This window comes from Nesoenas mayeri (assembly GCF_963082525.1).
Source record: "Nesoenas mayeri genome assembly, chromosome: 2".
NCBI classification, from domain to species: domain Eukaryota; kingdom Metazoa; phylum Chordata; class Aves; order Columbiformes; family Columbidae; genus Nesoenas; species Nesoenas mayeri.
This window is the reverse complement of record NC_137543.1, coordinates 118,942,998-118,970,736: the sequence shown is the minus strand read 5'-3', so window position 1 is coordinate 118,970,736 and position 27,739 is coordinate 118,942,998. Positions and strand designations below refer to the sequence as shown.

At 38.5% G+C, this 27,739-nt stretch overlaps 1 protein-coding gene across 1 annotated transcript; it reads left to right on the top strand.

Moving 5' to 3' along the window:
* Window positions 1-154: 154 nt before the first annotated feature.
* COL6A6 (collagen type VI alpha 6 chain) lies at window positions 155-26,072 on the top strand (the record flags this gene model as incomplete). Its single annotated transcript, XM_080364190.1, has 20 exons — window positions 155-725; window positions 2,835-3,395; window positions 4,429-5,043; window positions 6,031-6,591; window positions 7,887-8,450; window positions 9,497-10,072; window positions 10,960-11,472; window positions 13,205-13,551; window positions 13,661-13,739; window positions 15,674-15,819; window positions 16,052-16,144; window positions 19,783-19,836; window positions 21,406-21,477; window positions 21,581-21,607; window positions 22,030-22,074; window positions 22,161-22,214; window positions 23,379-23,441; window positions 23,830-23,895; window positions 25,257-25,310; window positions 26,052-26,072. 20 exons carry the CDS (start codon window positions 155-157, stop codon window positions 26,070-26,072), a joined length of 5,082 nt encoding a protein of 1,693 aa, XP_080220316.1.
* Window positions 26,073-27,739: the final 1,667 nt, after the last annotated feature.

Sequence of the window (27,739 nt, the reverse complement as noted above, 5' to 3'; positions counted from 1 at the left end):
CTGAGTTGCAAAATTTCTTTCCAAGTTTCATTTCTTGACAGTTGCAATGTCTGACTATGTTATGGATCCAGAAGTGAAAGGTGATGTAGCAAACTAAATTTTCTGTGTTTCAGTCCCTACAGATATTGTCCTCTTAGTTGACAGCTCTGACTCTATGGAACCTTCATCTCTCCCCTATGTGAAAAAATTTCTGATCCATATCATTGACAGCCTACCAATAGGGCCTAACCAATATCGGCTGGCACTTGCTCAGTTCAGTGATGAATTGTCCACTGAATTTATGCTGGACACTTACAGAAGAAAGCGTCCTATGGTGAATCACATCAGGAATTACTTTACACTTAAGGGTGGGGGTTCAGTGCAAATTGGAGATGCCCTCAATAAGGCTTATGAAACCTTTTTCCAAAAGTCAGCAGATGAAAAAGAAAAGCAAAACATCATTGTGATTTTAACATCAGCACCCTCAGAAGATGATGTTCGAGAAACTGCCATAAGCCTGCAGAGTCTTGGAGTAAAGATAATAGCGATAGGGACAAAAGAAGCTTCATATAATGACCTTTTTAAGATGGCCACCCCACCATTTCATTACAAAAATCCAGTGATAGAGGAGCTGCCTAAATTATCAGAATATATGCCACAGATCATTGATGATATCATCCAAGTAAACATCAGCGACTTAATGGAAATAAGTACACTTAATTTCAGTGACATAGCTGTGCAAGAAGGTAAGCAGTGCTACTTCATGTCAGTCCCATGGAGAGTAATGATCATTTTAAACATTCTAATGAAAAAAATCCATCAGAAAAACTGGACTATATTGCATTGTATTTCCAAATGTTAAGATAACCTTTGTGCAGCATTAGAGTAGTGACATCAGCTAGCAAATATTTAATCTGGGCTTGTGGCTAGATGCCAATATTGCATTTGTGATCTTTAATGTATATTGCGTGATCTGTAGAGAGAGGCAGCTGGAAGAGACAGAAAAGGAAAGAGCACAACATCACCTGTGGGCTTTTCTTTGATGGAGTAGGCTCATTACCGTTCAGCTGGACTAAGGCAGCTCTGTGGCAGATAAAATGGGAAGACTGCTTGTAGTCTTAATCTCTTCTATCCCCTCTTTAGACTCCTACTTTTTAAGTGTGTGTATTGCATTTCTGAAATACAGTTTTGGCATATGCAGTAGACTCTGCACGGGAGTTTTGGTGCAACCCTAACTGCATCCTCAGTGAGAGCTGTGAGAGAGTCAACAGGCATGTGGCCTCCTGAGCAGCACACTAAATTTCTGTGCTGAAGATCAGACATTGCTGGTGCAGGGAACTTCTTACAGATATTATTAAAGTGCATAATTTTCATATTTCAGTTTACACTACTAGAGTTCCACTGGGTGAATGCATTTGCAGGGAATTAAAAGATATTACTCTGCGATTAGGGCAGCTTTTTATTGATTTTAAAATATTTGTCAGATAGTGGGTCCTAAACTCTGCATTCCCTGCATGGAATAAATGTCATTTTCTTAGAGTTTTTTTAGCATACAGAGGAACATTAGGAAGGGAAGGAGGGGAACAGTTATGATTTGTTACAGGAGAGAGTGATCACAGAAAGTGATCTCATGTCCCATTTCAGGCAACTCCTGTGCAGTTGTGCTGCTCTGGGGAGAATGTGACTTTTACTGCTTTGAGCATTTCTGGCTGGCAGTTGTTTCATCCAGCTGCCTAAACTCTCCTTGGTGAGAGCAGCAAGGTAAAAGAAATACTAATTTTTAGCTGTATCTGAATTTCCTGAATCTGCATAAAACTTCTGAGGGATAAAGCTGTTTTCCCACCCTGAAAGGGCTGAAGTAGAAAAAGGATGTGTAGGGTTTCCTTTAAAAAAAAAAAAATCACTGAACTTTCAGCAGAGTGTTTCAGATAACGCTAAACATATATAGTGAAACTATGAATTCTCGTGTATTAGGCAAACATCACGCAGAGAGAAAATTAAGGTCGCAAAAAACATCACTGCAAACGTGGGAAAGCATAAACTGAAGTTTCCTGAGCAACTTCCATGTTAACTACAGGCTTGTCTTTAATGACTTTCTGATTTTCCCCATGGGGACTCTGTGTCATGCAGGAATAGTGGGTGCAGGTGGCAAAATTGACACTGACAAGCAGCTCTGAACCTGCCAACTTCCAAATGATGTATTTTGCAGCTTTGTTGTGCGTTTTATTCCATTCATTGAAAAATTTGTTTCAATTTCCATAACAACTCACATTAAAGGGTCTGTGAAGAATTAGTTGGAGCAGAACTCCTGTGTTGGGTTTTGACATATGAAATATTTCAAAATCTGAAATATTTCTAAATATGAACTAAAACCAGGCCTTTGATATTTGTAACTGAAAGAAGGTATAGGAAAGAAATTGCTTTCAAGAATTCAAATTAATTCTGAACGAAATTGAATACTTGAAAGGTTTTTCTTTACTAGGAGTAATGTAAAGAATTCATTTCCTTTATAAGAAATATAAGACGTCAGTCTTTCCTCAAATTCATGTTTCAGTCTGATCTTGAAGAACCATGGATGTGGCCTCTATTAAAGTCAGCAAAAATTTCAGACGTTGGACAAGTCAGCCTTTGTCTAGAACCCTGTTAGTTAAATGTTCTAATAGTGAAAAGGCTTTTAAAAACTAAAAAATATGTAGACCAGCTTCTAAGTATAGGAACTGTTTAAGCTTTTCTATTTCTGTTCCAAGACTGTTGCTGAATGAGCACTGTGTCACTTTATTGCCTCAACATTGTGTTCATTGTGTCTGGAGACAGTTAAAAATGATTAATACTATGTTTTTTTGTGACCTCTGCAGATACTACAGATATTGTCCTGTTGATTCCTGGCCAACAGGACACAGAAAATTATGCATTTCCTTACTTGAAAGACTTTATTAGCAAATTGATATACACTCTGCCACTAGAATCTAACCAATACCGTATTGCACTTGTCCAGTACAATGATGATGTTCATGAAGAGTTTGAACTGGACACATACAAATCAAAGGAGCAAATGTTGATGCATGTGCAAGAAATGCAAACATTGCAAGATGGGCCACTAAACACTGGCAATGCCCTCCATTACGTTTATGAAAGGTATTTCCAAGTTAATGGAGGAGATAGAAATCGGGTTTTAGTGGTCCTGTCTACTTCACCTTCTGAAGATGATGTGGAAGAGCCAGTGAAGATGTTACAAGACAGTGGAGTGAAAGTGATAGCCCTTGGGATATATGAAGCTGCGATACAACAACTGAACTTGATGGCTACGCAGTCATTCTTTTATTTTTTTCCTAAGGAATGGGACCTCCCTATGTTTTCTACAAATGTCTCCAATATTATTGCAGAGTTCCAAATGGAGAGCATTAAAGAAGCAGAAGGTAAGAAAATCAGTAATGTGGGAGGTGACATTTAAGGACTTAGACCTTCAGTCTGATGCTAGTTATGCGAGGCCTCACATACCTTCTCATCCCCAGAAACTTGTGTGACATTTAAGATACAATGGCTGCTGAAAAACTGAGAATAGGGATATGTTAGCTGGGGTTTTAAATACCTTAGCATGTTTTAAAATAGGGAAATAGGAATATGGATGAGATGGATATAGTCTTATGCCCAAGAAGCTTTGTGCTTGTCATTGTTCTTAAAACTTGGTGCTTTTTCATGTGTAGGAATGTATGAGGCACTTTTATTCTCTGATACTAAAAGTAATGGAGGTGAAGAAGTAATCTTTATCTGCTTTTACACATTGGTGGTAGATACAACTAGTATCTTTTAATGAACTGCAATTCCTTGTGAGGCTATGGACCCTCCACAATTGGTAAATTAATGAATAGTCTTTGAGGACCTTTGGCAAGTATGAATTGATGGATTATATTAGAGACTCCATTATCAAATCTTTAATGGTACAGCTGATGAACTTATACTCTTCCTGTAGTATTGAAAATAAGTTGGTGTACTGAAATTTTTCTTATATATATCAGATAAGTAATTAAAAAATAAATAGAAACCCCTGTACTTGAGGTGTTTTAGCATGCGTTGTCCAACCAATAACCTTAGATATGTATCTTTTGGATCAATATAATAAAAAATACAGGCAAGGGTTGTAATTACAAGAATGTACTTCATATGGAAACTATAAACACTTCTGTTATTGTATCTCCCAGCTTTTCTGATCTTTTGGTCATTTATTTTAACTTAAAATGAGATTTTATCAGTTTGTCTTTCAGTAGCTTGTCAACTTTGGCTAAAAAGCATTTTTACAAACTTGTCTTACTTTAAATGAAGCAGAAAAGTTTGTCTTAGAAAAAAAAACAAAACACCAAAAAACCCCACTCGACAGTCCATAGTTAATTATAGAAATAACATGGAAAATGGCGACTAACACTGCTTTATTCTCATCCTTTTTCACTGCAGTATGTGATGGAGACTTGGTTGCTGACATTGTGTTTACAGTTGATCGTGGTACTCCAAAGTCAAACTTCGAAGAACTAAAAAAATTCCTGCAAAACCTAACATCCTCATTTGATGTGAAGGAGAACTGCATAAGAATTGGCCTGGTGATGTACACTGAGGGACAAGAAGTGGTGTCTCGTCTAAACACAGACACAAACAAAGCTGAAATTCTGCAGATAATACAGGACCTTTCTGCTGGGTCAGGAAAAGCCAACACTGGTGCAGCTATTAATGCCACAAGGCTAAAACTCTTTACTGAAAGTGCTGGGAGCAGAAAGAAGCAAGGAGTAGAGCAAATAGCTGTTCTGGTTACCCACAGACACTCTCAAGACAACGTGAGTGATGTTGCTACTCATCTGCGGAGAAGTGGTGTGACAGTGTTTGCCATAGGTGTTGAAGATGCTTCCAATGCACAGCTGGTCCAAATAGCTTCTTATCCTCAAGAGCAGTATGTTACCAGTCTCGAGGAGTTTTCTGACCTGCAAAGGCAAAATACAGTTTTTCGAAAGAAGCTATTGAATCAGATACAAAATAAACTCTATGTCCAGTCTGAAAGAAACATGATTCTCAAAACAGGTAAGGCTTTCCAAATAACTTTAGTTCTTTCCAGGTTAAGGGGTTTTAACTATAGACTCACCATGATTGAGGTTGTGAGAACCTTCTCATGCTCTCAAATTGAACTTCTCAGTTTGAACCTTTGAGAAGAGGAATTTATATTTAAAATTGAACATGGATTCACATTTTACTCATTAGCATACTGCTAAAGTTCAGTAGTATTAAAAGATTGTTTATTTGTACCATTATTTAAGAGGAAGGACTAAAACTGGCAGAGAGCAAGTTAAAAACCTATTTAAGGCACCATTAGAGCTTGATCTGTTGGAAGATGCTGAATCTGAATGAGATTTCCCTAGGAATTGTTAACCTTCCAGTCAGTCTACCCTTTATTTTGATCAAACCTAGAAAATAGACAAGAAAGTGTACATCATGGGGATCTTAGCCACCAGAGTGTGTGTCCTGGCAAAATGAAATGTCTGAAGTTTTCAAACTCATCTGAACGTAGTAATAACAATGGAGTAGCCTTAGATATTTCATTAAAAATTACTTGTGGATTTACGCCCAAGAGCATGAAAAGTCAGTGGTTTCTTGCTGTAGACTATCAGAACATTAAGTGGACTGCTGCTGGTCCATGGAAACCTTTGCAACAGTAAAACCAGTCATACTGGTTAAATGTTTAACATGGCTATGTAATGGTGCATAATGAATTCTGGTGGTTAAAGTTCGGGAATCACAGGAGGTTTTTGCTTAAAAGCATTTCAGATGTGTCTGAAAACTCCAAGTTCTTAGTTTTGTTCTTTCCAGCAGTCATATAGCCATGAATAAACAGTGCTTTGTTTCTTGGTGCCATACCTAAGATACCTAGCAGTTTAAGTTTTCCAAATTTTTGTTAGCAGATGAAGACTTAATCCATGTGTTAGTTTATTTTGTATTACAAAAGGAGTTGAGATAGTTGATCTGTCCTTGCACAAAATGGTGATGTAATGGAGACTTTCTCATTCCACACAGGATGCCAGGACACAGAAGCAGCTGACATTTATTTTCTTGTTGATGGTTCAACAAGTCTTGACTACCTGGATTTTATGGATATGAAGAATTTTTTGAAGGAAATTATTAAGCTGTTTGACATAGGAATGAGTAAAGTTCGAGTTGGAGTTGTGCAGTTCTCACATTTTAATGAACTGGAGTTTGAACTTGATAAATATACTTCAGCAAGTGATTTAATAAAAGGGATTGAAAATATTCGGCAAATATATGGAAATACCAACACAGGGGGAGCTCTAGCTTACATGAAGCCATTGTTTGAAAAGGCCAGGAGGCAGCGAGGAGTTACAGTGCCTTGCCATCTAATTGTTCTTACAGATGGAGAGTCACACGACAGTGTGAAGGAACCAGCCATGAAACTCAGGGAAGACCACATTAACATTTATGCCGTTGGTGTGAGGGAAGCTAATGTAACTCAGCTTTATGAGATTGCAGGAGTGAAAAAGAGAGTGTACTTTGTACATGAATTTGACTTGCTGAATGATATAAAAAACGAAGTTACCAGAGAGATCTGCACCACAGAAGGTAAGACCATGCTTTCACTTTGTCCTGACAACAGAGAATAATCAGATTCCTTTTGATTTGATAGAGAAGTTATTTCATTAATAATGTAAGGTACATTTTTCTAGCTTGAATAACTTCACAGTCAGCTGAAGTTTTCAGAGGGAAATGATGATTATTGTGTTGCTTAAATTTTGGGCAATACCATGAAAAGGTCTTATTTCCAAGCATCTATTTCCCGTATATTACAGACTTTATTCTCTAGTTGCATGGAGAAATTGTGGATGCCCCATCTTTGGAAGCATTCAAGGTCGGGTTGAATGGGGCTTTGAGCAACCTGGTCTAGTGGAAGGTGTCTCTGCCCATGGCAGGGGATTGGAACTAGACGATCTTTAAAGGTCCCCTCCAACCCAAACCTCTCTCTGATTCGATGATTCTATGAAACTGAGCCACCAATGTCAAAGACACCCAAAATCACATACCGCTGTAGAACTAGGTCTGTGAATGTATCTGATTTTGAATGTATCTTTCTTAAAGCTAGCTCTTGAGCCTGTTTTCCTTATCTCAAACAAGCCAGTCCCTTTTATCAAGTGTAGATAGGCACAGCATATACTTCAAATAGGATTCTAGAATCGAGATGTTCTGAAGTCAAAACAGTTTTACAATTTAAAGTAATAATATAGTAAGAAGCATTCTCTAAATGGTAGCTTTCTGGCCAGCATTCACCAGGAAACAAGCAAAGGCTGTGTTGCACTAATATGTCCACCCCATCCTCAGTTTATTTCTTGCAACCCTATAAAACATTAATTAAAAAATGTGCTTAAATGTGACCCACCACTGTGCAGGGTGTCCATTTGTACCTATCTATCATTTGGCTCACCTCTTTCTGTAAAATAAGCTTCTGCATATTTTTAAGCTTACGATGTTTTACTTTTTTTCTACTTTTACCACACTGAAAAGGAGAGAGAATTTTCAAGTTTCTCAGGCTCTAAAACAGCAACAGGCTTTAGATTTTTATTTTAGAAATTCCTTGTTGATCTTAAGATGCTGCTTCAGTTGCTTGCTGTGATTTAATGCTGACTGAATTGCAAACTGATGAAATTAATAATGTCCTTGTTCAGATCTGAGCAGGTAAAATATTTTAGTCACAATCATAACTTACCAATGAACTAATAAAATCTAGGGTTTGAAAAGGCTTGTTCTGGATTTTTTTTTTCTTTTTCTGTTTCTGAGGTTATTCTGTCTGTTTAAGCTGTTGGGTTTTTTTCTCAAAAAAAAGTAAAGCACCATAAGCTTAAAAATCTTTTTTTCCTTGACAGTCTGCAAAGAAATGAAAGGCGATATCATGTTTCTAGTGGACAGTTCTGGAAGTATTGGAGATGAGAATTTTTTGAAAATGAAAAACTTCATGAGAGAGCTAGTGAACAGAACAGATGTTGGTGCAGACAGAGTGCAGATTGGTGTTGTTCAGTTCAGCCACGAACCAAAGGAAGAGTTCAAGCTCAACACTTACATCACCAAAAGGGATATCTTCAGTGCTATCGACAGGATATATCCTCTTCAATACACCACGCTGACAGGAGAAGCACTGAAGTTCATGCTTAAATACTTTCAAGACAGTAGTGGTTCACGTCATGCAGTTAAAAAAGTTCTCATCCTGATCACAGATGGGGAATCACAAGATGATGTTAAAGGCCCTGCCACAGTGCTCCGAGATAAAGGCATTATTATCTACTCTGTTGGAGTTTTTAATGCAAACAAAACTCAGCTTGAAGAGATTAGTGGGAAGCGTGATATGGTATTCTATGTTGAAAATTTTGATATTCTAAGCCAGATAATAAGCAACCTCATTTTTGACATTTGCAGTAGAACTCCTGATGATAGTAAGTATGGTAACTTTCAGTAACGTATTCCTGCATGAACAATCTTGCTAAAACTTTGATTCAAAGCTGCAGTTTCAATCATGGAAATGGCACTCATTTAAAATATCTTAGGTTAACTGTTGAGTTCAGTACTGAATTCTACCCAGCATCCAGTTTCTGAGCTTTCAAAACTCCCTTTCTTTACTTAGGGGTGAGAGGAAGAGTGGGGACAAGAGCAAAGCGTGAGGCACTCAGTGGTGATTTACTCACAGTCTTAAGAGGTCCAGACAATCTGTGTTAAGACATGTGGCTCAGGCTTTGTGTTACTGCAGCACAAAACTTGTAAATAAGGGGAGTTTTTAAGTACTACTACAATTAGCAAAGATGCTAAGCATCATTTTTTCTTCTCAATGGGTTTGGAAAAGGCATCAAGTAGCTTACATAGTGACAATGATCAGGGAAGCCTGAAATGTAACAAGTCACCAGCTATCATCTGTGCTGCTCTGTATGTCTGCAACTGGGAGAAGACTGCCCTTCAGAGGGACCAGACTATTCTTTCACCATGGAGTAAGCTGGAGGAAGGATGTTAGCCCAGCTCTTCAAATAAATAATTTACAACACTGAGACTGTAAGAAGCAAACCCACTGCTATGTTTAATTCAGATATGAAATAAACATTTGGATTTTTTTCTGCTAGATGTTAAGTGTCAACTGACAAAATGGGCTGTATGCAAGGGGAAGGAAATTTCAGCTAATATTCATACCCTGTGGAAGGATAGTTTTAGGTATTTTAACCTAATAAAAATATTTCTATGACAATTTCTGTTTGCTTTGTAAGCCCTGTACTCTCGTATCCAGAGCAAAAGGACAGCATTTTTTATAAATATAAAAACTTTCATTGTCATATGTGCAACTTATTGATGGTAGCAAGACAGTTATCTATGCAGTAAGCAAAGTTATACAGACATTGCACAGAACTCTGAGAAATTGACTTGAGTTATAATAATCAGTAAGATTCTGCATAATGTTACATGTGAAAACTTTACTTTTCTCAATTTGCTTTTACAGAATGCAGAAGAGTGGAACGTTTAGATATTGTGTTTGTTATGGACAGCTCTGGAAGCATAAGCTCCTCACAGTACCAGGCCATGAAAGAATTCATGATTGCCCTGGTGAAACAGTCTAATGTCGGCCCAGATGGAGTTCAGTTTGGAGCACTAAAATATTCTGATAAACCAGTTGTGCTCTTCTACCTGAATAAATATACTACAAAACTGGAGATTACTGAGGCGATCCAGAAGGATGACCCTATAGGACTAACAACTTATACAGCACAGGCACTGGTCCATTCTGAAATGTTCTTCACTGAAGAACATGGCAGCCGAAAGAACAAAGGTGTTCCCCAGGTGCTGATAGTGATAACTGATGGGGAATCCCATGATAAAGACAAGCTGGATACTGTGTCCCAGAGATTAAGGAACAAAGGAATTACCATCTATGCAGTTGGAGTAGAAGGAGCAAAGCGAAATGAGCTTCTGACAATGGCTGGATCAGAGGACAAGTGTTTCTATGTGGATACCTTTGAAGGACTTGAGAACTTAACTGCAAATATAACAAATGATATATGTGATATTTCAGAACCAGGTAAGTCTATACTCACTCTTGGCTGTTGTGTCCAACTTCCTCTTCTCTTACAATTGTGTTTGAAGGAAAGCCTTGCGAAAGCATCTGTCAGATCAGTACAGATAACATATTCTGTTCTGATTAATGTGATTTAAATTACAGTCATCTCTGTTCCCTGCTTGCTTATTCAGCTCTTGTAGTGGCTACCCTTTCCTACCTTCTCCTTCTGCCATCTTTCTGGAAGTAGCTATGGTTACTGTGCTTTATTTGCAAGTTGGTCCTTTGGGACTATGGCAACCATATTGAGAACAATTTGGTTCTGAGAGAGGGGAGACACCTCATCAGTGAGTCCTGAAGAGTGTCAATTTTATATATACACATATGGTAGGATTTATCATGCTTAACTTTAGCTGCTTGTAGCTGTCATGTCTAGTCACTGTAGTTTCCCTTTTCAAAGCAGTATGGAGAGCAACAGGCATTTTGGGTGTGTGAGTCACCTGACCTCTTTAGACATTTGCATGAGTCTAAAGTGAAATGTGCCCTTGCCCAGTGCATGTTTGGTTAAATTTATTTGCTCAGCAGGTAAGAGGAAAATGCACCTATGGTTACGCTGCAACATACATGCTTACAGGAGTATGGTTTGTGTTCTGGGACTAGATGTCTGAATTTCTGTGTCTGTTATATTTTATGTGCTTAACTTTTTTTTTTAGATCTGTTTATTGGGTTTTGGTTTTGTTTGTTTCGTTGTTGTTGGGGTATTTTCAATATGACTAGTAGGATGTGGGAGGTAGAGATGGGATTGCTAATAGAATTGTGTACTTTATAAATAATATGTTTTCCTTTATCTTCTGCAGCCTGTCCAGCAAAAGCAGATGTTTTTTTCCTAATGGACGGTTCCAAAAACATAGATGAAGAAAACTTCAGGATAATGATGGACTTTGTGAGAAGTGTAATCACTCCAGCTGTTAATGTTCAACATACCAAAATTGGCTTAGCACTGTATGGTCGTGTCTATAAAGAAGAGTTCCAATTAGGCATTTTTCAGAACAGATCAGAACTAGAACTGAAAATTAAAAGCATCGAACAAATTAAAGGACACCAAAGTGATATTGCAAATGCACTTGAAAAAGTGAAAGTCAACTTCCAACCAGAAAAGGGTAGCAGAATACATGAAAATATCCAACAGATTTTGCTGGTAATCAGTGCTGGACGAACAACCAGTAGAGCTGCAAGAGCAGCAGAAGACCTGAGGAAGAAAGGTGTTGATATATATGCCATAGGTGTGGGGAATGTCGATCAGTCCCAACTAACACAGATAACTGGATCATCAAGTAGGAAATATGCTGTTGATGATTTTTCGAACTTGAAGACCATAAAAAAAAGACTGGTGGATGTTATTTGTGAGGATAATAATAGAAAAGGTAAATATCACTGAACCAAACTGTTCTAAGTTCATCTTTAAGGTCCCTTCCAACCCAAAACCATTCTAAGATCTCTGTTTGCTGCCTTAAGTATGCTTACCAGTTAAGAGTGGTTCTTTAGAATACATTGGGCTGATCTTCTGCAACGCTCTAGAAATAGAAAAGAAAAATTTTTCTGACTCACGTGAAGATAATGATCTCTGTAGAACAAATAAGCTATATCCAGTCTCTCTAAAATTGCTGAAAGAAATGACCCAGGTGTTTTTGCTCCCTCCATACAATAAAGGATATGAGCTGATAAATAACCACCCATGTCAGTTTACATTGTGTTAGCTGCCCTTGCTGCCCAGGCAAATACTCTTCTTCTCTGGTACATAAGGTAGTTTCCATTTTCTCCCTGTCAGAAGGGGTAAAAGACACATGTGAACATTTATTTTGAATTTAGAAAGTTTACTGCAGGCTCATGCCCTAATGTACACCTCATTAACTTACGAGTGTGCTTGAGTTCTCATTTCTGCAGATTTGAACTGATTGATTGAGATAACACAACCGAGGCTTGAGGCTTTTAGTTTTAATTGTTTAAATTTCTATCCAAGCTTTAGAGTGTATAATGTTCATCTACATCTTTACTCAAAGTACAGCTTTAGCACTTTCAAATATGTTCTTCGTTTGAGTTAACAGCCGTATCAACTGAACACTAATTTGAGAAAGTTAGAAGAAGTTACAATGATTCCAGAGCAGAAATAAAGTACTACTAGCAATAGGCATAATTCTAAAAATGTGTATTTTCTCTTCTCTGGAGTTACAGACAGAAATAATAATGAGAAAGACATTAATCTCATAGAATACCCATGCAGTGACTAAGTCATGCCAGAGATTAGAGTAGCCTTATCTTATTAAACAACGGACATGGTGGCAGTACTTCTCATTTTGTGGCATGTACTTTCATTTCAGTTCATCACTTCACATGCAGTGAGAAATTATGCTTAAATGCATATTCAGAGTTGGGTGCCCCTGCTCTATCTGCTAACTGTGCAGAGCTGTGCGTGCCACAGTGAATGTACAGGCACAGGTAAAAAGCATGATGAGGAGAGAAGATATTGTTGTAATCTGAAATCTTAAATATTAGGCATAGCATTACTTTTAAAGTAATAAGAATAATACAGCAGTTGTGTGTTAACTCTCCACCATAACATGTTGAAAACAAACAGTCCTCTGATCTTCTAAATTCTATCTGCTCTTCTAAATTCTACCTGCTCAATTGCCTGTAGCTGGGGAATTAAGGGGAAGAAACAGACAAAAGCTGCTAAACTGAGGAAATACTGAGAAATACCTCCAGTGAAATAATTTCTGAAACTGGTGCTGGCATTGCTGTTAAGAAGGGTTCTCAGATTTCTTACATAAGGATAATCACAGAACACATTTTCAGTTAAAGGCATTTAGGGATTTTTTTGTAGCTTTATCTATCAAATATGGTTTTCATTTCCGCATTTTTTCCTCTAGAAATTAAGAACTGATCTGAGTGGGTTTAAGATGAAAATGTCTCTAAATGAATTAGAGACCTAAAGATTCATTTTAGATAATCTTAGCTGAGGCTTGGAGATGACAGATTCCAGAGGGTCCTGCTAACTTAGCTGATGTGCATTGGTCTCCCCTTGTGTTTTTTGTCTTCTGTTTTTCTTTACCTGAAATGAACATTGTTTGACGCATTTATTTATGATTTTCCCAACAGTTGCTTGTTTCGTGGACATCACTGTGGGATTTGACATCTCGTCACAAAGGGAAGGCCACCACTTATTTTATGGACAGACCAAACTGGAAAAGCATTTCCCTGACATTTTGCAAGCCCTCCTGTCTCTAAGAGATGTGAGCTGCAATGTTGGGTCCAAGGCACAGAGCAGTGTAGCTGTTCACGTGAAGAATACTGTTACTCCAATATCTGCAAAGTTCTACATTGACAAGGAATCTGTCCTGCGTAACCTCTCTGATGCTGTGATCAAGAGACCATCCCGACTTAATGTTGATTTCTTGCAGTCACTCTGGGAAACATTTCAGAATGAGGATAAAACCCGACAAAAGGTAATGTGGTGACTTAAGCAAAATCATTTGATCAAATTATATAAGAAAGATTGAAATACAATTGTTATTTGCTTCTGTGTGATTTGAATTCTCCTTTATGTCTTTGCAGGTATTACTTGTGTTCTCAGATGGCGTGGACGATGACTTAGAAGCACTTGAACAAAAATCTGAAGATCTTAAAAAGAAAGGTATTTCAGAAAAGACAGAACGTTTAATTTTTCAGGTGTCTTAGCAATGGAGTGACAAGAGCTTTTTATTTTTTTTCTGCAGAAAGAGCAGAGGGAGATTAGCAGCAAATAAAAGGAGTTATAGTGTCAGGTGCCCAGTTGAAATAAATTAGATTAACTCCATTGAAGTAAGATTGACAATGCCAAATAAGACTGTCCTCCTAGCTTGCCCCTTATCTTTGTCTGTGACCAGTAGTGGATGTTCCAGAAAACAACTAGTAGCAAGGACTAAGTAAACAGTAATGCTTCTTTGGGATGACTTCCCCGTTTAGAGATTTTATGAGCCCGGGGTCAGAGGAGCAGGGCAGAAGGAATGGAGAAGCTGCCACAGGCTAAGCTCTTCTGATGTGTGCAGGAGACTGTCATGCAAAGAGCAGTGAAAAACAGAACTGGAGATGAAAAGCCTATTTTTGCTGAAGGGAGATGCACATGGCTTGTCAACTGGTATCAATCCCTTTGGTGTGTGCTTGTGCCTCCTCCCATACAGACATCTATTGTCTCATGTCCATTGTCTCTTTCTCTCTTTTCCCTATTCTGAACAGCAGGCAAGTGACAAGAAGAGCTCTGGTGGAGTACAAGGGTAACAAATGCAAGCAGTAAAATGGGGCATAACAGTCATTGTAGCAAAGATGCTGTTAACTGCAGAGCAGTAGCAATGGGGAGAACATGAGGCTTCTTTTGACATTATGGCAGCCACATGGGAAAGATGACAAGATAGATAGATATGCACAACAGCTCACTCAACTGTACTGAAGCCTGTATTCCTTGGGATGTTGTGTATTGTTGGCCAGTGGTCCTGTGTCAATAAGCAAATTAGGTGTTTAAGCGTGATTTTGGATTGGTTTTAAAATAATTTTAAAGTATCTTTGGTCTAAGGTTTGCGTGGTTTCTCTTTGTTTCTGTTATTTTTTAAATTTCATCTGCTGGGGCTGTGCAGCAGCATTCAGCTAGATACTGCTCTCATCTCTGTTAGAATCACAAATCTGTCTGCTAGATTCGGAGAATTTAAATCAGAGTATATTCAGCTTGTTTGAATCTGCTGATATTGCCAGCTGTGTTGTACAACTGTATAACAGATACCCAGTACCAAGCCAGAAGCCTGGAGAAGTACTGCTTTTTGCTGTTGCCATGACGAGCATACTTGTCTGTGTGTTTGGCTCCTTCCCCAAGTCTCAACCTGGAATCCTGATGTAACTGCATTTTGAACTGAATTGTTGCCTCTCTATGCTTTTTCGCCTTACAAAAAGAAACAGACTTTTCCCCATTCTTTCTTTGAATAATCTGAGTTCAAGCGGAGCACTTCAGGATATTACTGCATAGGCTATATCTTTTCTTCTTGCTTTGCAACCTGAGGAATTGTCTTGTGACCACAGGCTTACTTTAATTTCACACTGGTGTCATTATAGATCAATGTAAGGACATGCATTCTTACAGCAAAACCAAGCCGGAGAAACAGCGAATTCAGATGCGTAATTTCACTGATGTCTACCTCATCTTTAGGTCTGCTGTTGTAGCAGATGGAGTGATGACTTGGAGCCAGCAGTATTTGTTATTATTTTAATGTAAAAAGAAGTGGAACCTGAAGATTCTTGTTTTCCCTAAGAGCTAAATGATGAAGTGAATATTTATGTTGACACCAAATAAACCATATGGTCTTGAATCATTATTTGTTATTCAAACAGGAAGATTTTTATGTTGATCCTTTTATTGGCTCTTCATTGTCACTAGCACCTCATTTGAATCACTTATGGAATTGTACACCATCAAAAGTCTGTTTTTTACAGCTGGCATTTCTAATAGATATCATTCACCTTCTTCATGATGCAGGTATATATAAGATAGAGAAATTGTTTTTCAGTGGAACTGATATCTGTGTTCATTTTTATTATAATTAGGTTTGGATGGTCTTATAACTGTTGTTCTGGAAGGAGCCTCCGATTTTCAGAACCTCCAATCCATTGAGTTTGGAAAAGGATTTGATTATGGAACTCACTTAGATATTGGCATGACAGATGTCGCTAGCAGGCTATCCAAGTTCTTGGTAAGTTATTTGATAAATGTACGCAGTAAGATCTTGGGCGAAATAACTGCACAATCAGACCATAAATATCAAGTTTGGTAAATATGGCTAACAAAGGAGTCATGCTATTGATAGAGCATAAAGTCCAGTTGTGTTCTTATCATGAGTGCTTCCAGTAAGAGCAGGAGCAGAGCCATGAAGAATTTTTTTTTGGGAAATACATTTTCACCTGCAGTAACTTCTTCTTTTTAAGAACAATATTGCTGAGAGAACCTGCTGCTGTTTGTCTTGCAAATGTACTGGGGACGAAGGTGAAATCGGAGACAGGGGAAAGCGAGGCATAAAGGTAAGAGTATATCATAGCTTTGTATTGCTAAGTTTGAGTTGTAAATAATGATGTAAAGATGTTTATCTACCTATGTTTTGTAGCATGATTTTAGTAAATCTTCCAAAATTATAATATGCCCTCTGTCTAATGATGCAGGAGGAGGAATCAGTCATCAGTTATAAGCTATATGCAGGTGGGGGAACATTTTGTAATTGATGAGCTCATCTAAAGATTCTCATACTAGTTTTGCTTAGCAACTTGCCAGCCTTTCCCTAGAAAGTGTCTTTCAGAGATCGCGATTCAGAGACATCGGAAAGTTCCTAATAGCTGCTTGAGTTCCTAATGACCGCATTCTTTCACAGTCTTGGAACAACTTAGGGTAGCAACCGGTTGTTTCTGCAGGGGTTCTAGAAAGAACCAAAATCTCAGAAGAACATTGCATTCCATTTTGATAGTCAAGTTTTCCACTAAAGTCAATGGAAAGATGCCAGTCAAATGCTACAGGCTGGGGAATTAGAAGTTAATCCATACAAACAAGCAAAACGTACTTTAAACAAAATTATTTGTCTTTTGATATTTTTTTTTTACTAACTACATGTCCAGTTAAGGAGTGCAACAGAGCCCTTCTAAACCTCAGACAATCTTGACTTCTCTTATTTTCTTTTCATTTGATGTTTATTCCTCACATCTAGCCTGAATTTCCCCTTCTTTACTTTAAAACCATTACCCCTTGTCCTGTTGGAACAGGCCCTGCTAAAAAGTCTTTCCCTGTCTTTATTATAGACACCTTTAAGTACTGGAAGTCAGCAATAAGGTCTCCCCGGAGAACAACCCCAGCCCTCTCAGCCTGTCCTCACAACAGAAGTGTTCCAGCCCTCTGATCATTTTTGTGGCCTCCTCTGAACCCTCTCCAACAGGTCCATGTCTTTCCTGTACTGAGGGCTCCAGAGCTGGGCTCAGGACTCCAGGTGGGGTCTCACCAGAGCAGAGCAGAGGGACAGAATCACCTCCCTTGACCTGCTGACCATGCTCCTTTTGATGCAGCCAAAGATATTATTTGCCTTTTGGGCTGCAAGCACACATAGCTGGCTCATGTCGAATCTTTGATCCACCAGCACCCCGAAGTCATTCTCTGCAGGGCTGCTCTCAATCACCAGCCTGTATTGATACTGGGGTTGCCCTGACCCAGGTGCAGGACCTTGCACTTGGCCTTTGAACCTCATGAGATTCACATGGGCCCACTTCTTGAGCTTGTCCAGGTCCCTCTGGATGCCATCCCATCCCTCAGGTGTGTCAACTGCATCACTCAGCTTGGTGTCGTCCACAAAAATGCTGAGGATGCACTCAATCCCACTGTCTATGTCATTGATCAAGATGCTAAACAGTATCGGTCCCAATATGGACCCCTGAGGGGCACCACTTGTCACTGGTGTCCATCCAGACATTGTACCATTGACCACTATGCTCTGGGTACAACCATCCAGCCAGTTCCTCATCCACCAAACAGTCCACCCATCAAATCCATACCTCTCCAATTTAGAGAGAGGGATGTTATGTGGGACCATGCCAAAGGCTTTACAGAAGTCCAGATAAACAAAATCTGTAGCCCTTCCTTTGTCCACTGATGTAGTTACTCCATTGTAGAATGCCGCTAGGTTGGTCAGTCAGGACTTGCCCTTGGTGAATCAATGCTGGTGTCTTGAATCACGTCCCTGTCCTCCATGTGCCTTAGCATAGCTTCTAGGAGGATCTGTTCCATGATCTTCCCAGGCACAAAGGTGAGGCTGACAGGTCTGTAGTTCCCAGGGTCATCTTGTCCTCTGCACAGCATCTCTTCTGCCCTTGTTTCTTTGTTCTTTACAAATATTAAGCAAAGTCAAAGATAGGTTTGCAGGTGCACTTGCAGGATAGCTATGCCCTGCTGCTATTTCTAATGCTCTACCAGGCCAGATGGTGGGTTCCTGCCTTTCCAGGACAAACTACAGCCTCTGTCACCTGAGAGCATGTCATCTGTGATCTGATACTTTGCTTAATGCTGTGAGTTTTTGCAGGGAACTGAATGACGGTAAAGGAAAGTGCTCCTCTGCAGCCTCAGTTTACAACCAGAACAAACTTTGGTGCTCCAAAAGACAAAGTACAAAGCAACCCCTTTCAGGGTAGTACTTTGCAATGCTGATGACTAAGTGGAGTAAAATTTGGAGGATCAGACTCTCTTTTTAGCCATCTCTCTCTCAGGAGAGAGTATATATGAAGGCTTTTCACTTTCCAAAAAGCTCTCACAAAATGTTGTGCCAGAGTCAGTGTGTCCCCTGCCTGGCATCATACTCTAGGCAGACAGAAGAAAACAGCCACTTACATTAAGCCCTACCTCAGAATTCAGTATAATGGCTGTTGTGCCAGGCTAGATTTCACTCTCCAAACATTATCCTTTTGCAGAAGAGGCCTCTGAGTTCAAGTAGGAGCTTCTTTTTGGCCTATGAATAAGGGGAAGGGGAGTGAGAGATTGAAAGAATGTTCTCTCTTATCCTCTGTGCTACACAACAAGGGTCATTTAATACTGGACATTAGGAAAACTCATTAAGCCTGTGCTGAGACTCAAAGCCCAGGACAGCTGTTTCTGGTGCAGCTTACATCTATGTGGAATCACAGGCCAATTGAAATTCCCACCTTGGATTCAGAACAATTTGTTTTAGTGATATGGTCTCTCCTAAAACAGTTCTCATCAATCATACACGTTTTAAGATTCTATCTCCACAACTTGTTTACTGGTATCCTTCTTTCCTCCTGACCTCTAAGCCAGGGTGAACAGTGCATTCTCAACTCTTATATAAATAAATGTTACATGAACTCCTTCAAAAATAATGACTTGGAGAAGGCATGTTCTATCCTATGGGTGGCAATTGCTCTTTGATCATCCTCAACGTACATTCTTGCTCATCCAGACTGACAAATGTAGAGCCAATTATCTCATGCCAGTGTGGAGAAGAGACAACCATACAATCATAGAATGGTTTGGGTTGGAAGGGACCTTTGAAGAACATCTAGTCAAACAAAAAGCAAAGACAAAAGAGAAATTGATTACAATTTTTGATATGAAAGGCATTTAAGAAGAAACTATTCAAAGCAGAATAAGAAAATGACCCTTGTTTTCTGCCCAAACCAGTGAAACATTCACCATAAAAATGCAGAGTAAGCATTTATGTATGACAGATTGTGAATCTTGTATAAGATTTTTATTTTTTTTTTTTTCCTGTCAGCTTTTAAAGATTCAGTAACTAAGATATATCTCAATGTTGTCTTGAAATGTGTAATTACTTGTTGGAGAACTTTAGAACTTTAGAACTTTGAAAGAGCTTTTTCTGGAGCCTACAGTGAAAGAAGACTGTTCACCCTGGAGCATCTTTGGGCCACCTTCAAATTTACATGTGGGACAAATAATGCATTAGTGATGAATTAAACTGTTAGTCACATTAGGGGAAACATTAGGAGAAAAATTATCAGTAAAGAAGTTGTTATTCAAGTTTTCAACAGTGTTTGAAGCCCAGATTAAGCAGAGGGACAGAATATATTGGCCCATTTAGTTTTTCCAGAATTTCCCAATAGTTTCTGAATGTTGACCACATATTATAGAATTATCTCTCTTCTTTTAACTTCAGGGACCTAACGGTGTTAAAGGCAACCCAGGATATCCTGGAGATGAAGGAGAACCGGTAAGTTGTAACACCTTAAAAACCTGTGTTTGTGAAAACGAAAACCTTTGAGCAGGGGGCGGCAGCGGGGAAAGACCATCTAAACTAGCTGGATAGTGAACTTACAAAAGCTGTATTACCTTTAAAGTGAGAACTCCCTCACATCACTTGAATCAAACAGAGACAAGATCGTAAAATTTCCAGTAGCATTTCTTGGGATATAATGGACATATATTGCAATAACCTGCTTAGCACATATGTGCAGCTGAGTGGGTGCCTACATAGCAAAGCTATTTGGTAACTTATTTTTAATCCTGTAGAAGACTTCTACAAAAAGCATTTTTTGTTGTTTTCTTTGTTTATTTTCATGTTTTCCTAAGTTATTATTGAAAAATCAAAACCAGTCTTGTATGGGGAAACTAGAAGTAAATAAATGGAGAGAAACCCAGGCATTTTCTGCAGAATAAACTGTTAATAAGCCACCAGCTCTTTGATCCCAGGCATCCATTTTTAGATATTTTTGATTGTATCCAAATTAGATGTGTTTTTTGAAGGCCACCCAAGCAGCATCCTCTTGATTTTACCCAGAAGTTTGGTTTGTTTTTGTTTTGGTTTTTTTTGCTGGTAGGTTGCTAAAATCAAAAACATGAAAGGGAAAGAGACTGGGAAGTGTATTGCAAGGTTATAGCCACCTCTCAGATTGATGGATACGTTTGTTTGCTCCCAAAAGAGCAAACAGTTTTCATCTAAATAGGTTTTGTTTCAAATTAAAAAATAAAATTTAAAAAAAAGGTAAATGAGCAAAGACCCATTAGTGGAAACTCAAAGCACTATGGTGACAATAGGGAAGTATCATAGCAGTATAATGGATACTGGGGAGGAGCCCAGCCTAAAGTTGTCCTGAGGAGGATGCAGTAACTGTTCTGTTGGTGTTGGCAGCAGGTTATAATGGTTTGTAGGCATTGCTTCGGACCACTGCTCACTCAAGAGCAAGTCTTCATATGACGGGATGTAGTAAGTCCAAAACCAGGCCGGCAGGTGTGTAGTGGCATCATCACATTGTATTTGCTTTACTACGCAGGAATAAGTTTTTCATGGAAATCCTGTTAGCCAGAGCCACAAATATTGGTTCTGCTCTGTGAGATTTCTATATTTGTATGCAGTTTCAAATCTAAGATGCACTGCTATAGTGATGCTTTTTTACAGGAGTCAGATTTGTCAGAAGGGTAACTGGAGACTTGGGATTCTAAGTATAATGTGAATATTAGCAGAACAATGCAGACAGCTAACAGACGTCACAAGTGTAGCAAGGAAGATTAAAAATATTTTAACATTTGCTAGGATACTGCTGATATATTTGATTTTTCATAGAAGGTCACTGAATTATGAGGATCTTGCAGTTGCACATTTTTCTGTTGTTACAATGTCTTTAATCTGCAGTCAACCAGGGACTTTACTGGGTCTACTGTTCTTGAGAAGAAGGCTTTCCAGGACTATTGGAGCAGATCTCTCTAACAGATAAATTAGTTGCCAGCTTGTGTAAAGCTCACATAAATTTAAACAATTGGATTCTTCTTTTCTCTCTTTCAGGGCCCAAGAGGACCACCTGGACTACAAGGAAGACAAGGCAATGTTGGGTGTCCAGGCAAAAGAGGTTTAAAGGTTGAAAAAAATTCTGGACATACTGTCTCATTGTGATTTAGAATAATCCTTCAATGCTTTTATTACATCTTATTCTAAATTTTGCCATCTTTTTTCTTTTCAGGGGTTTCGAGGATTTGTTGGAAAAAAGGTACAATGTGACTCTAGACAGTCTGAGTTTGTGAATGCAGTATTATTTAGGGCTTTGTCCTGCACTAAATGGAGATTTAAAGAGTTTTGTAGAGATGTCAGTGAGTGTTAAATCAATGTTACTTTTTAAAGTTGCTTTGCAGACGTCTGGTGCAATGCCCAGTTTATTTTTGTGCCTAGGGAACATACAAGAAATGAAATTTCAGGCATTAATTTCTGTGTTTTGTTTTGTCTCGGATTTTTATGTGTTTTTTGTTGTTGAGGAGGAGGGTTGTTGTTGGTTTGGGGTGTTTTTTGAGTCTTTTTGTTTGTTTGTTTGTTTGTTTGTTTTTTAATCTTCGTCTGTGTCACCCTGTTCTTGCTAGAGTTTGTAAATGTGCACTTGTTTATGTGAAAAATTACTGAATATTTGTATTATTTCAGGGCGACAATGGAGAAGATGGGATTGATGGAATTAGAGGAGAAGAGGTATGTTATTTTCTTCCTTTTGCCTTCTTGACCTCAGAGTTACTGAGTGACAGAAATGAATCAATATACCATATTTTGTCTTTCAGGGACTTCCTGGGGTTCCTGGAAAGAAAGGAGAAAAGGGTGACACTGGATATCCGGTAATATTTTGTTATCTTTTCTTGGTCAGGATTTGGATTTAAGAACAGTAGTATGGCTATTTCATGAAACTATCCCTGTGAGAAATGTCTTTAATGAACTCTCAAACACAAAAAGTAGACCTTGTACCACAGAGTTATTTGTGCATTTTTAATTTGAACTCCTATCAGGATAGGTATTATAGAACTTCCAACATCTGAAGAAGAGCAAACTACTGATGAAGAGCCAGCAGGTATTTTTGTAAATAGAGTACATACCCAGAAAATAGTTGGTCTGTAGGATGTTACTATTTGAAAGAGAATTTGAAGGATAATTAGATCTGTACCTTACAGTCTTCTAGATGGGCGTTTTTTCATATTTATGAAGGGACCAAGTAATTTATGCATATGACTAATTTTTGTTGGGCTAAAGATACATACGAAGCTACCTACTTGTGTAGTACCCTGGCAGGTTCAGATACACAAGACAAGAGATTGTTTTATTACCTGTGTTTGCCAAGGTCAGGTAACATGTTTTTTATAAAGCATGGAGCAGGCCTGTTTGCCTTTCCAGTTACCTTGTGGTCTGAAACAAGGTGTGACTGAGGACACTAAATTGTAAAAAGGGATACCACCTTGTGGCAGCTTCAATAGACAGCTGGAGAATTGACCATTTGTCTTTTCACTGATGAGACAACATTTGTAGAATGGCTAACTGGAGCAAAAACCCCAGCCTGGTAGGCACTGAACATTTTGGCTTGGTCCATGTAATAAAAACAATACTTAGTGGGATCCAAGGTCATAATTAGGGTGATTGGTTACAGTTTAGCCTCCACAATTCAATTCCTGTTCTTAGAGATGGCAGGCTGGGGGGAGGCCACTGTGCAAGTCTATTTGGAATAATTTCTGTTTTGCTGCAATAAGTATTTTGAAATCATTCTTTAGTTAAAAACAAAACCAAACCAAAATAAAAATAAACAAAATGTAGAGCACAGTACCTGTTTCTATATTGCTTCCTGTCCAAGAACCCCCAGGTTTCTGGTTTTTTTGGGAGTGGAATTGGGGAAGAAGCTATGGGTGAGAGTATTTAAAAATGAAAGTTGAAAGCTTGGAACTTGGGCCAGCCTGAATGAAATTCCTCATAAAAGTAGTGCTTCAGGTTCTTACCGAGATATCTTCTTCTTTCAGGGAAGTCCAGGGCCAAGAGGACCCCCAGGTGATCGTGGCCAGAAGGGCTTTCGAGGAGATACCGTATGTTTTTTTCAAGTGCATGATTATTTTCTAGATGCAGACTGTCTTCTTGTATGTACTCATGAGACTTTACACGTAGTCTCCTGTGCACCAGGGCAAAACCAGGATGTTTGTCTGATGTGTTCACATGAAATGACAATGACTGTAACATGTACATAGGCTTTTTATTGACCCTTAATATATGTAAATCTCTCTATTGTTGTGCTAAAGAAGAATGTTTACAGTTTTTAAATAGTTAGTACCACCAAATCCGTGATCTGTTCTCTCTGGACAGAACTTCTTTTAATGTTGACAGTCATCATACACGTTGACTAAGGACTGACTTGTTTATTTAACATCTCAGATTTTGTAAGAATAAGAATTCTTACTAGGTGTTTCTTTTTTCCAGGGCAACCCTGGATTGAACAGTGCAATAGCAGGAGCAAAAGGGTTTGCAGGAGAAAGGGGGCAAGAGGTAATTCTTTAGAAATATGTGGAATTTCTGAAAATTTCTGCTTACCAGTAATACAATTTCCTCCTCTTACCTGCACTATATTAACTATATCTTTGCCAAGGATATGGGAACTTAAGAAATGTGATGCTAACACAGGTGTTAAAGGTCTCTAATCACAAATACTGCTGGAAAGGAATTACTACCACTGTCAGCGTCAAACTCACAAGGCAATGATAAGCAACTGATCCAGTGTGCCAGTCATTTAATCCTTCCAATTTTAAAAGATGATGTTATGATAGCCACTACATTCCATGGGTTCTGGGACATGTGGACTCCTCCCCAACCACTGAAGCCCCATCAAATGCACTCTAAAACCTAGGAGGTGTCCCTGTCCCAGTCCAATGGATGCTGCTGCTCCTGTTTGCAGGTTTGCCCAGTATCAAGGTTCAGCCTGTATTCCAGAGAGATATATTCATAGAGGACACCAGTGCAGTCGGACACACAGACTACCACAGACAGAGCACTGCCTTTAGCAGCATCCACAAATGACACTACCAGAACTCATGTGAAACATACGTACAGATAGCAAAGTCCTGTTCCGTCTCTTTGGAGGAGGAACATATCCCAACTGTTTAAATTTTGAAGTGCAACCATATTCACAGATCTCTTGGATATCAGCATAGCTTCTAAATCCATCTAAGATCTATTGGCTGGACTGTTGGCAAGGGAATGGAATACTCTCCTTAGTGAAATCAGCTAGGGGGGAAGCTCAGCTGCCTCCAGGGAGAAGGAACAGCCCAACTTGCACTTAGAGTGAGACAAAACCAGATTTGGTCGTCTGGATGAGAGACTGGAGAAAATGGTCTGATGTAGATCCATCAATGCTTTCAGGGAGAGATAAAAGATTGGGTGAGCCTTTTATCCTGTCACACAATGGTACCAATGCTTACCTCTTGTGCAATACTTCCCAGCAAGAGTATGCCCTTACAAGCAGTCTGTGTCATTATTCTCACTGCAACAAATTAAAGAAGTGAGGCACAGAACAAGCAAGTAATTTGCCCATTTATCAGAGAGCCAGCTTGAAGCAAAACCAGGAGTCTGCCAGCTCTCTAACTCCCAGGTCTGTCCTCTTAACAAGGGCCTTCAAGCTATGACAGTATTTGCCAGTTCTTAGATTGTGCTGTCAGCCAGGCCCATTCAGAGATGTGTAACTGGTTGCCTTTGGTGGTCGATGCTGTTTACTGAAAGACTGGCAGAGAATGTTGTGGGGAAGTCCCACAAGACAGTTTTTTGCCGACTTAAAAATTTGGCATACAAAAATGGATGAAAGAAGAACCAAGAAACTGCAGTGATGCTAAGAAAATTAAATTTTCTGTGTACAGGGTGAGAGAGGAGAAAAAGGCTCACGTGGCTCATCAGGAGATATCGGCAACCCGGTAAGTTCCTTTAACAGAGGACACTTGTACACAATGAAAAAAAAAATCATTCTTAACTTGCTTGGGTGTCGCAGTTGGGATGGACAAACGACATAGACCAAGTTCTTAAATACAAACAGCAGTCTCCATTTATTGCCACAGATGCTTTTTTATATAGTCTTTACCAGCTCAAGTGTCTTTTTGCTATTGGTTACAGGCTGCAATAGTAACATATCATTGGCTAATTTTGCTATCATCAATGTTACTCTTTTACTCTGTTCTTTCTCATGGTACAACTTAATATCTTCAAGGTCAATCTCTGTTCCCACACCCTCCATTGGGGAATCCACGAACCCACCGTAGTCCCACACACTTGGGCTTGATTTATTGGGAGAATACTAAAAATCCTATGCCTTGTATGCACTGTTGATAGCAATATTAAATTTGGTGAAGAGCAATACTCGTATTGTTAAATAAAAATACATTTTCCTAAGCAATGGCACTGGAGGCCAAAACTGCTACTGTTTTTGTAAGGAATTTTTTTTGTAAAATTTTAAATTTTGCATTTTTTTATCTTTCAACTGGAAATTTTTAATGGAGCAATCACTGTAAGTTTTCCACTTTTAACAGCGTTCAGATGATACCTAACTTGGCCTCACGGCCATTTTTTTTACCTTGTCTTAGGGAATACCAGGACAAAGGGGACGACAGGGACCAGAGGTAAGAACTATTCTTTTCTCACGTCTGCCCTTTTCCATGTAGGATCTTGATCAAGAATTTTGAAAAAGAGAATTCAAAGTAGTTGTGCTAGATTTGTTTGAGAAACGTGTATGCTTCGTTCTGTTACACTGAAACATCTGCGAGAGTATGTTCCATACATTGCACAGATAAAACTGCAAATTTTAGGTGTTTATTGTTTGCATGTAAGTACTGTTAGATATGTCAAAATTCTTTTCTTATTTGTTTGTATCAATTTTTGGCATTAGGCCTTTGAATGCAGAAGATGCTGCTTTTAGTGGTCTTTCCCAGTGACTACAAGATGAAATTATTTTTAGTGCCTTTCGTGTTTTTCGCACACAATATTTTATTTCAAGAACATTATCACTGTGTAGTTTTGGAGTACTGTCTTTGGATTGGTTTTGCTGTGTTGATTACTAGTTCATTCTGGGTCTGCAGTGTTCAACATGTTGAAATCAGGCTGGTTAGATATTCTTCTGGAATTTTTCCTGACATCCGTAAATGTAAGAGGATACATTATCCATAGCAGGAAGTTCTAAAGAAAAAAAAATATTTTAAATAAAATAAATTCCAATATATAACTGTCTGTTAGGTCACATGAGAAAACCTTAACAAGACAAAGATTTGTTGCCATTTGAAAACAGGGCAATCGTGGACAGCCTGGTCAGAATGGCTTGGAAGGAAAACAAGGATACAAAGGACCTCAGGTAAACATTATTATGGAAGAAAAAATACACAACACTAATGGCTTGTGTGTGTTAACTGAACTCTTTTGTACACTTTGTTTTTTTTAGGGGCAAAAAGGCATTAATGGTCAAAAAGGACAGAAAGGAATATCAGGACCTAAGGGTCCTCCAGTAAGTAATATACTGAAAGCGCGCCATGTTGTTTAATTGTAAGGTACTGGGTGTGTAAACAAATGAGGATTGCAATGCGAATGTTTTTAATTACTTCATTTTTCAAATTTCTTTTCAGTACATGGTATTGACCAGAAAATGAGATACATATTGCTAGGAGACAGAAGCAATAGCAAATATGCATAAAACTTAATCATTACTGATAAAATATTAGCTTTCTAATAATGCCACCTTCCTAGCAATAATGGAGAAAAAAGTGATAGTGTAAGGCACTTTTCCTGCATCAGTATTTTTTTCAAGCTGTGATAAATTCCACAATTATACCCAATACATTGTTGTAGCTATCTATAACAAGCTATTAACAAAGGATTTGGCAGTTTTATTATATTAAGCTAAGACAGAAAAAGATAAGAAAGGTCACAGATTTGGTCATGCAGAAACTATAAAGTATAAATTAATGTTATTAATCTAACAATTTTATTTTATTTATTTTTATTTAACTTTGGTTCATAAGAATTCTAGTTCTTTCACTGGCAAAAATCTCTTAGAGAGATTTTCTGCCTTTGCTCCTTAGTCTCCTTTCTGGGTGTAAATCTTGCTCCAAGTGCTGTAGCAGTTTGGTTTCTGTTGTTTTGGGTTGGTGTGGTTTTTTCAGTTTGTTTTTGGTTTGGTTGGTTGTTTTCTGTTGTTGTTGTGGTTGGGGGAGTTGGTTGTTTGTTTGAGGTTCTTGGTGATTGGTTTGGTTGTTTTGGTAGTTGTTGTTTTTGGTTTGGTTTGGTTTGGTTTTTTTGTAAGGGCTTGCTTTTAAGAGCAGTGATGATATGGATGTTTTGTTATGAGTGTGTTAACATTTTT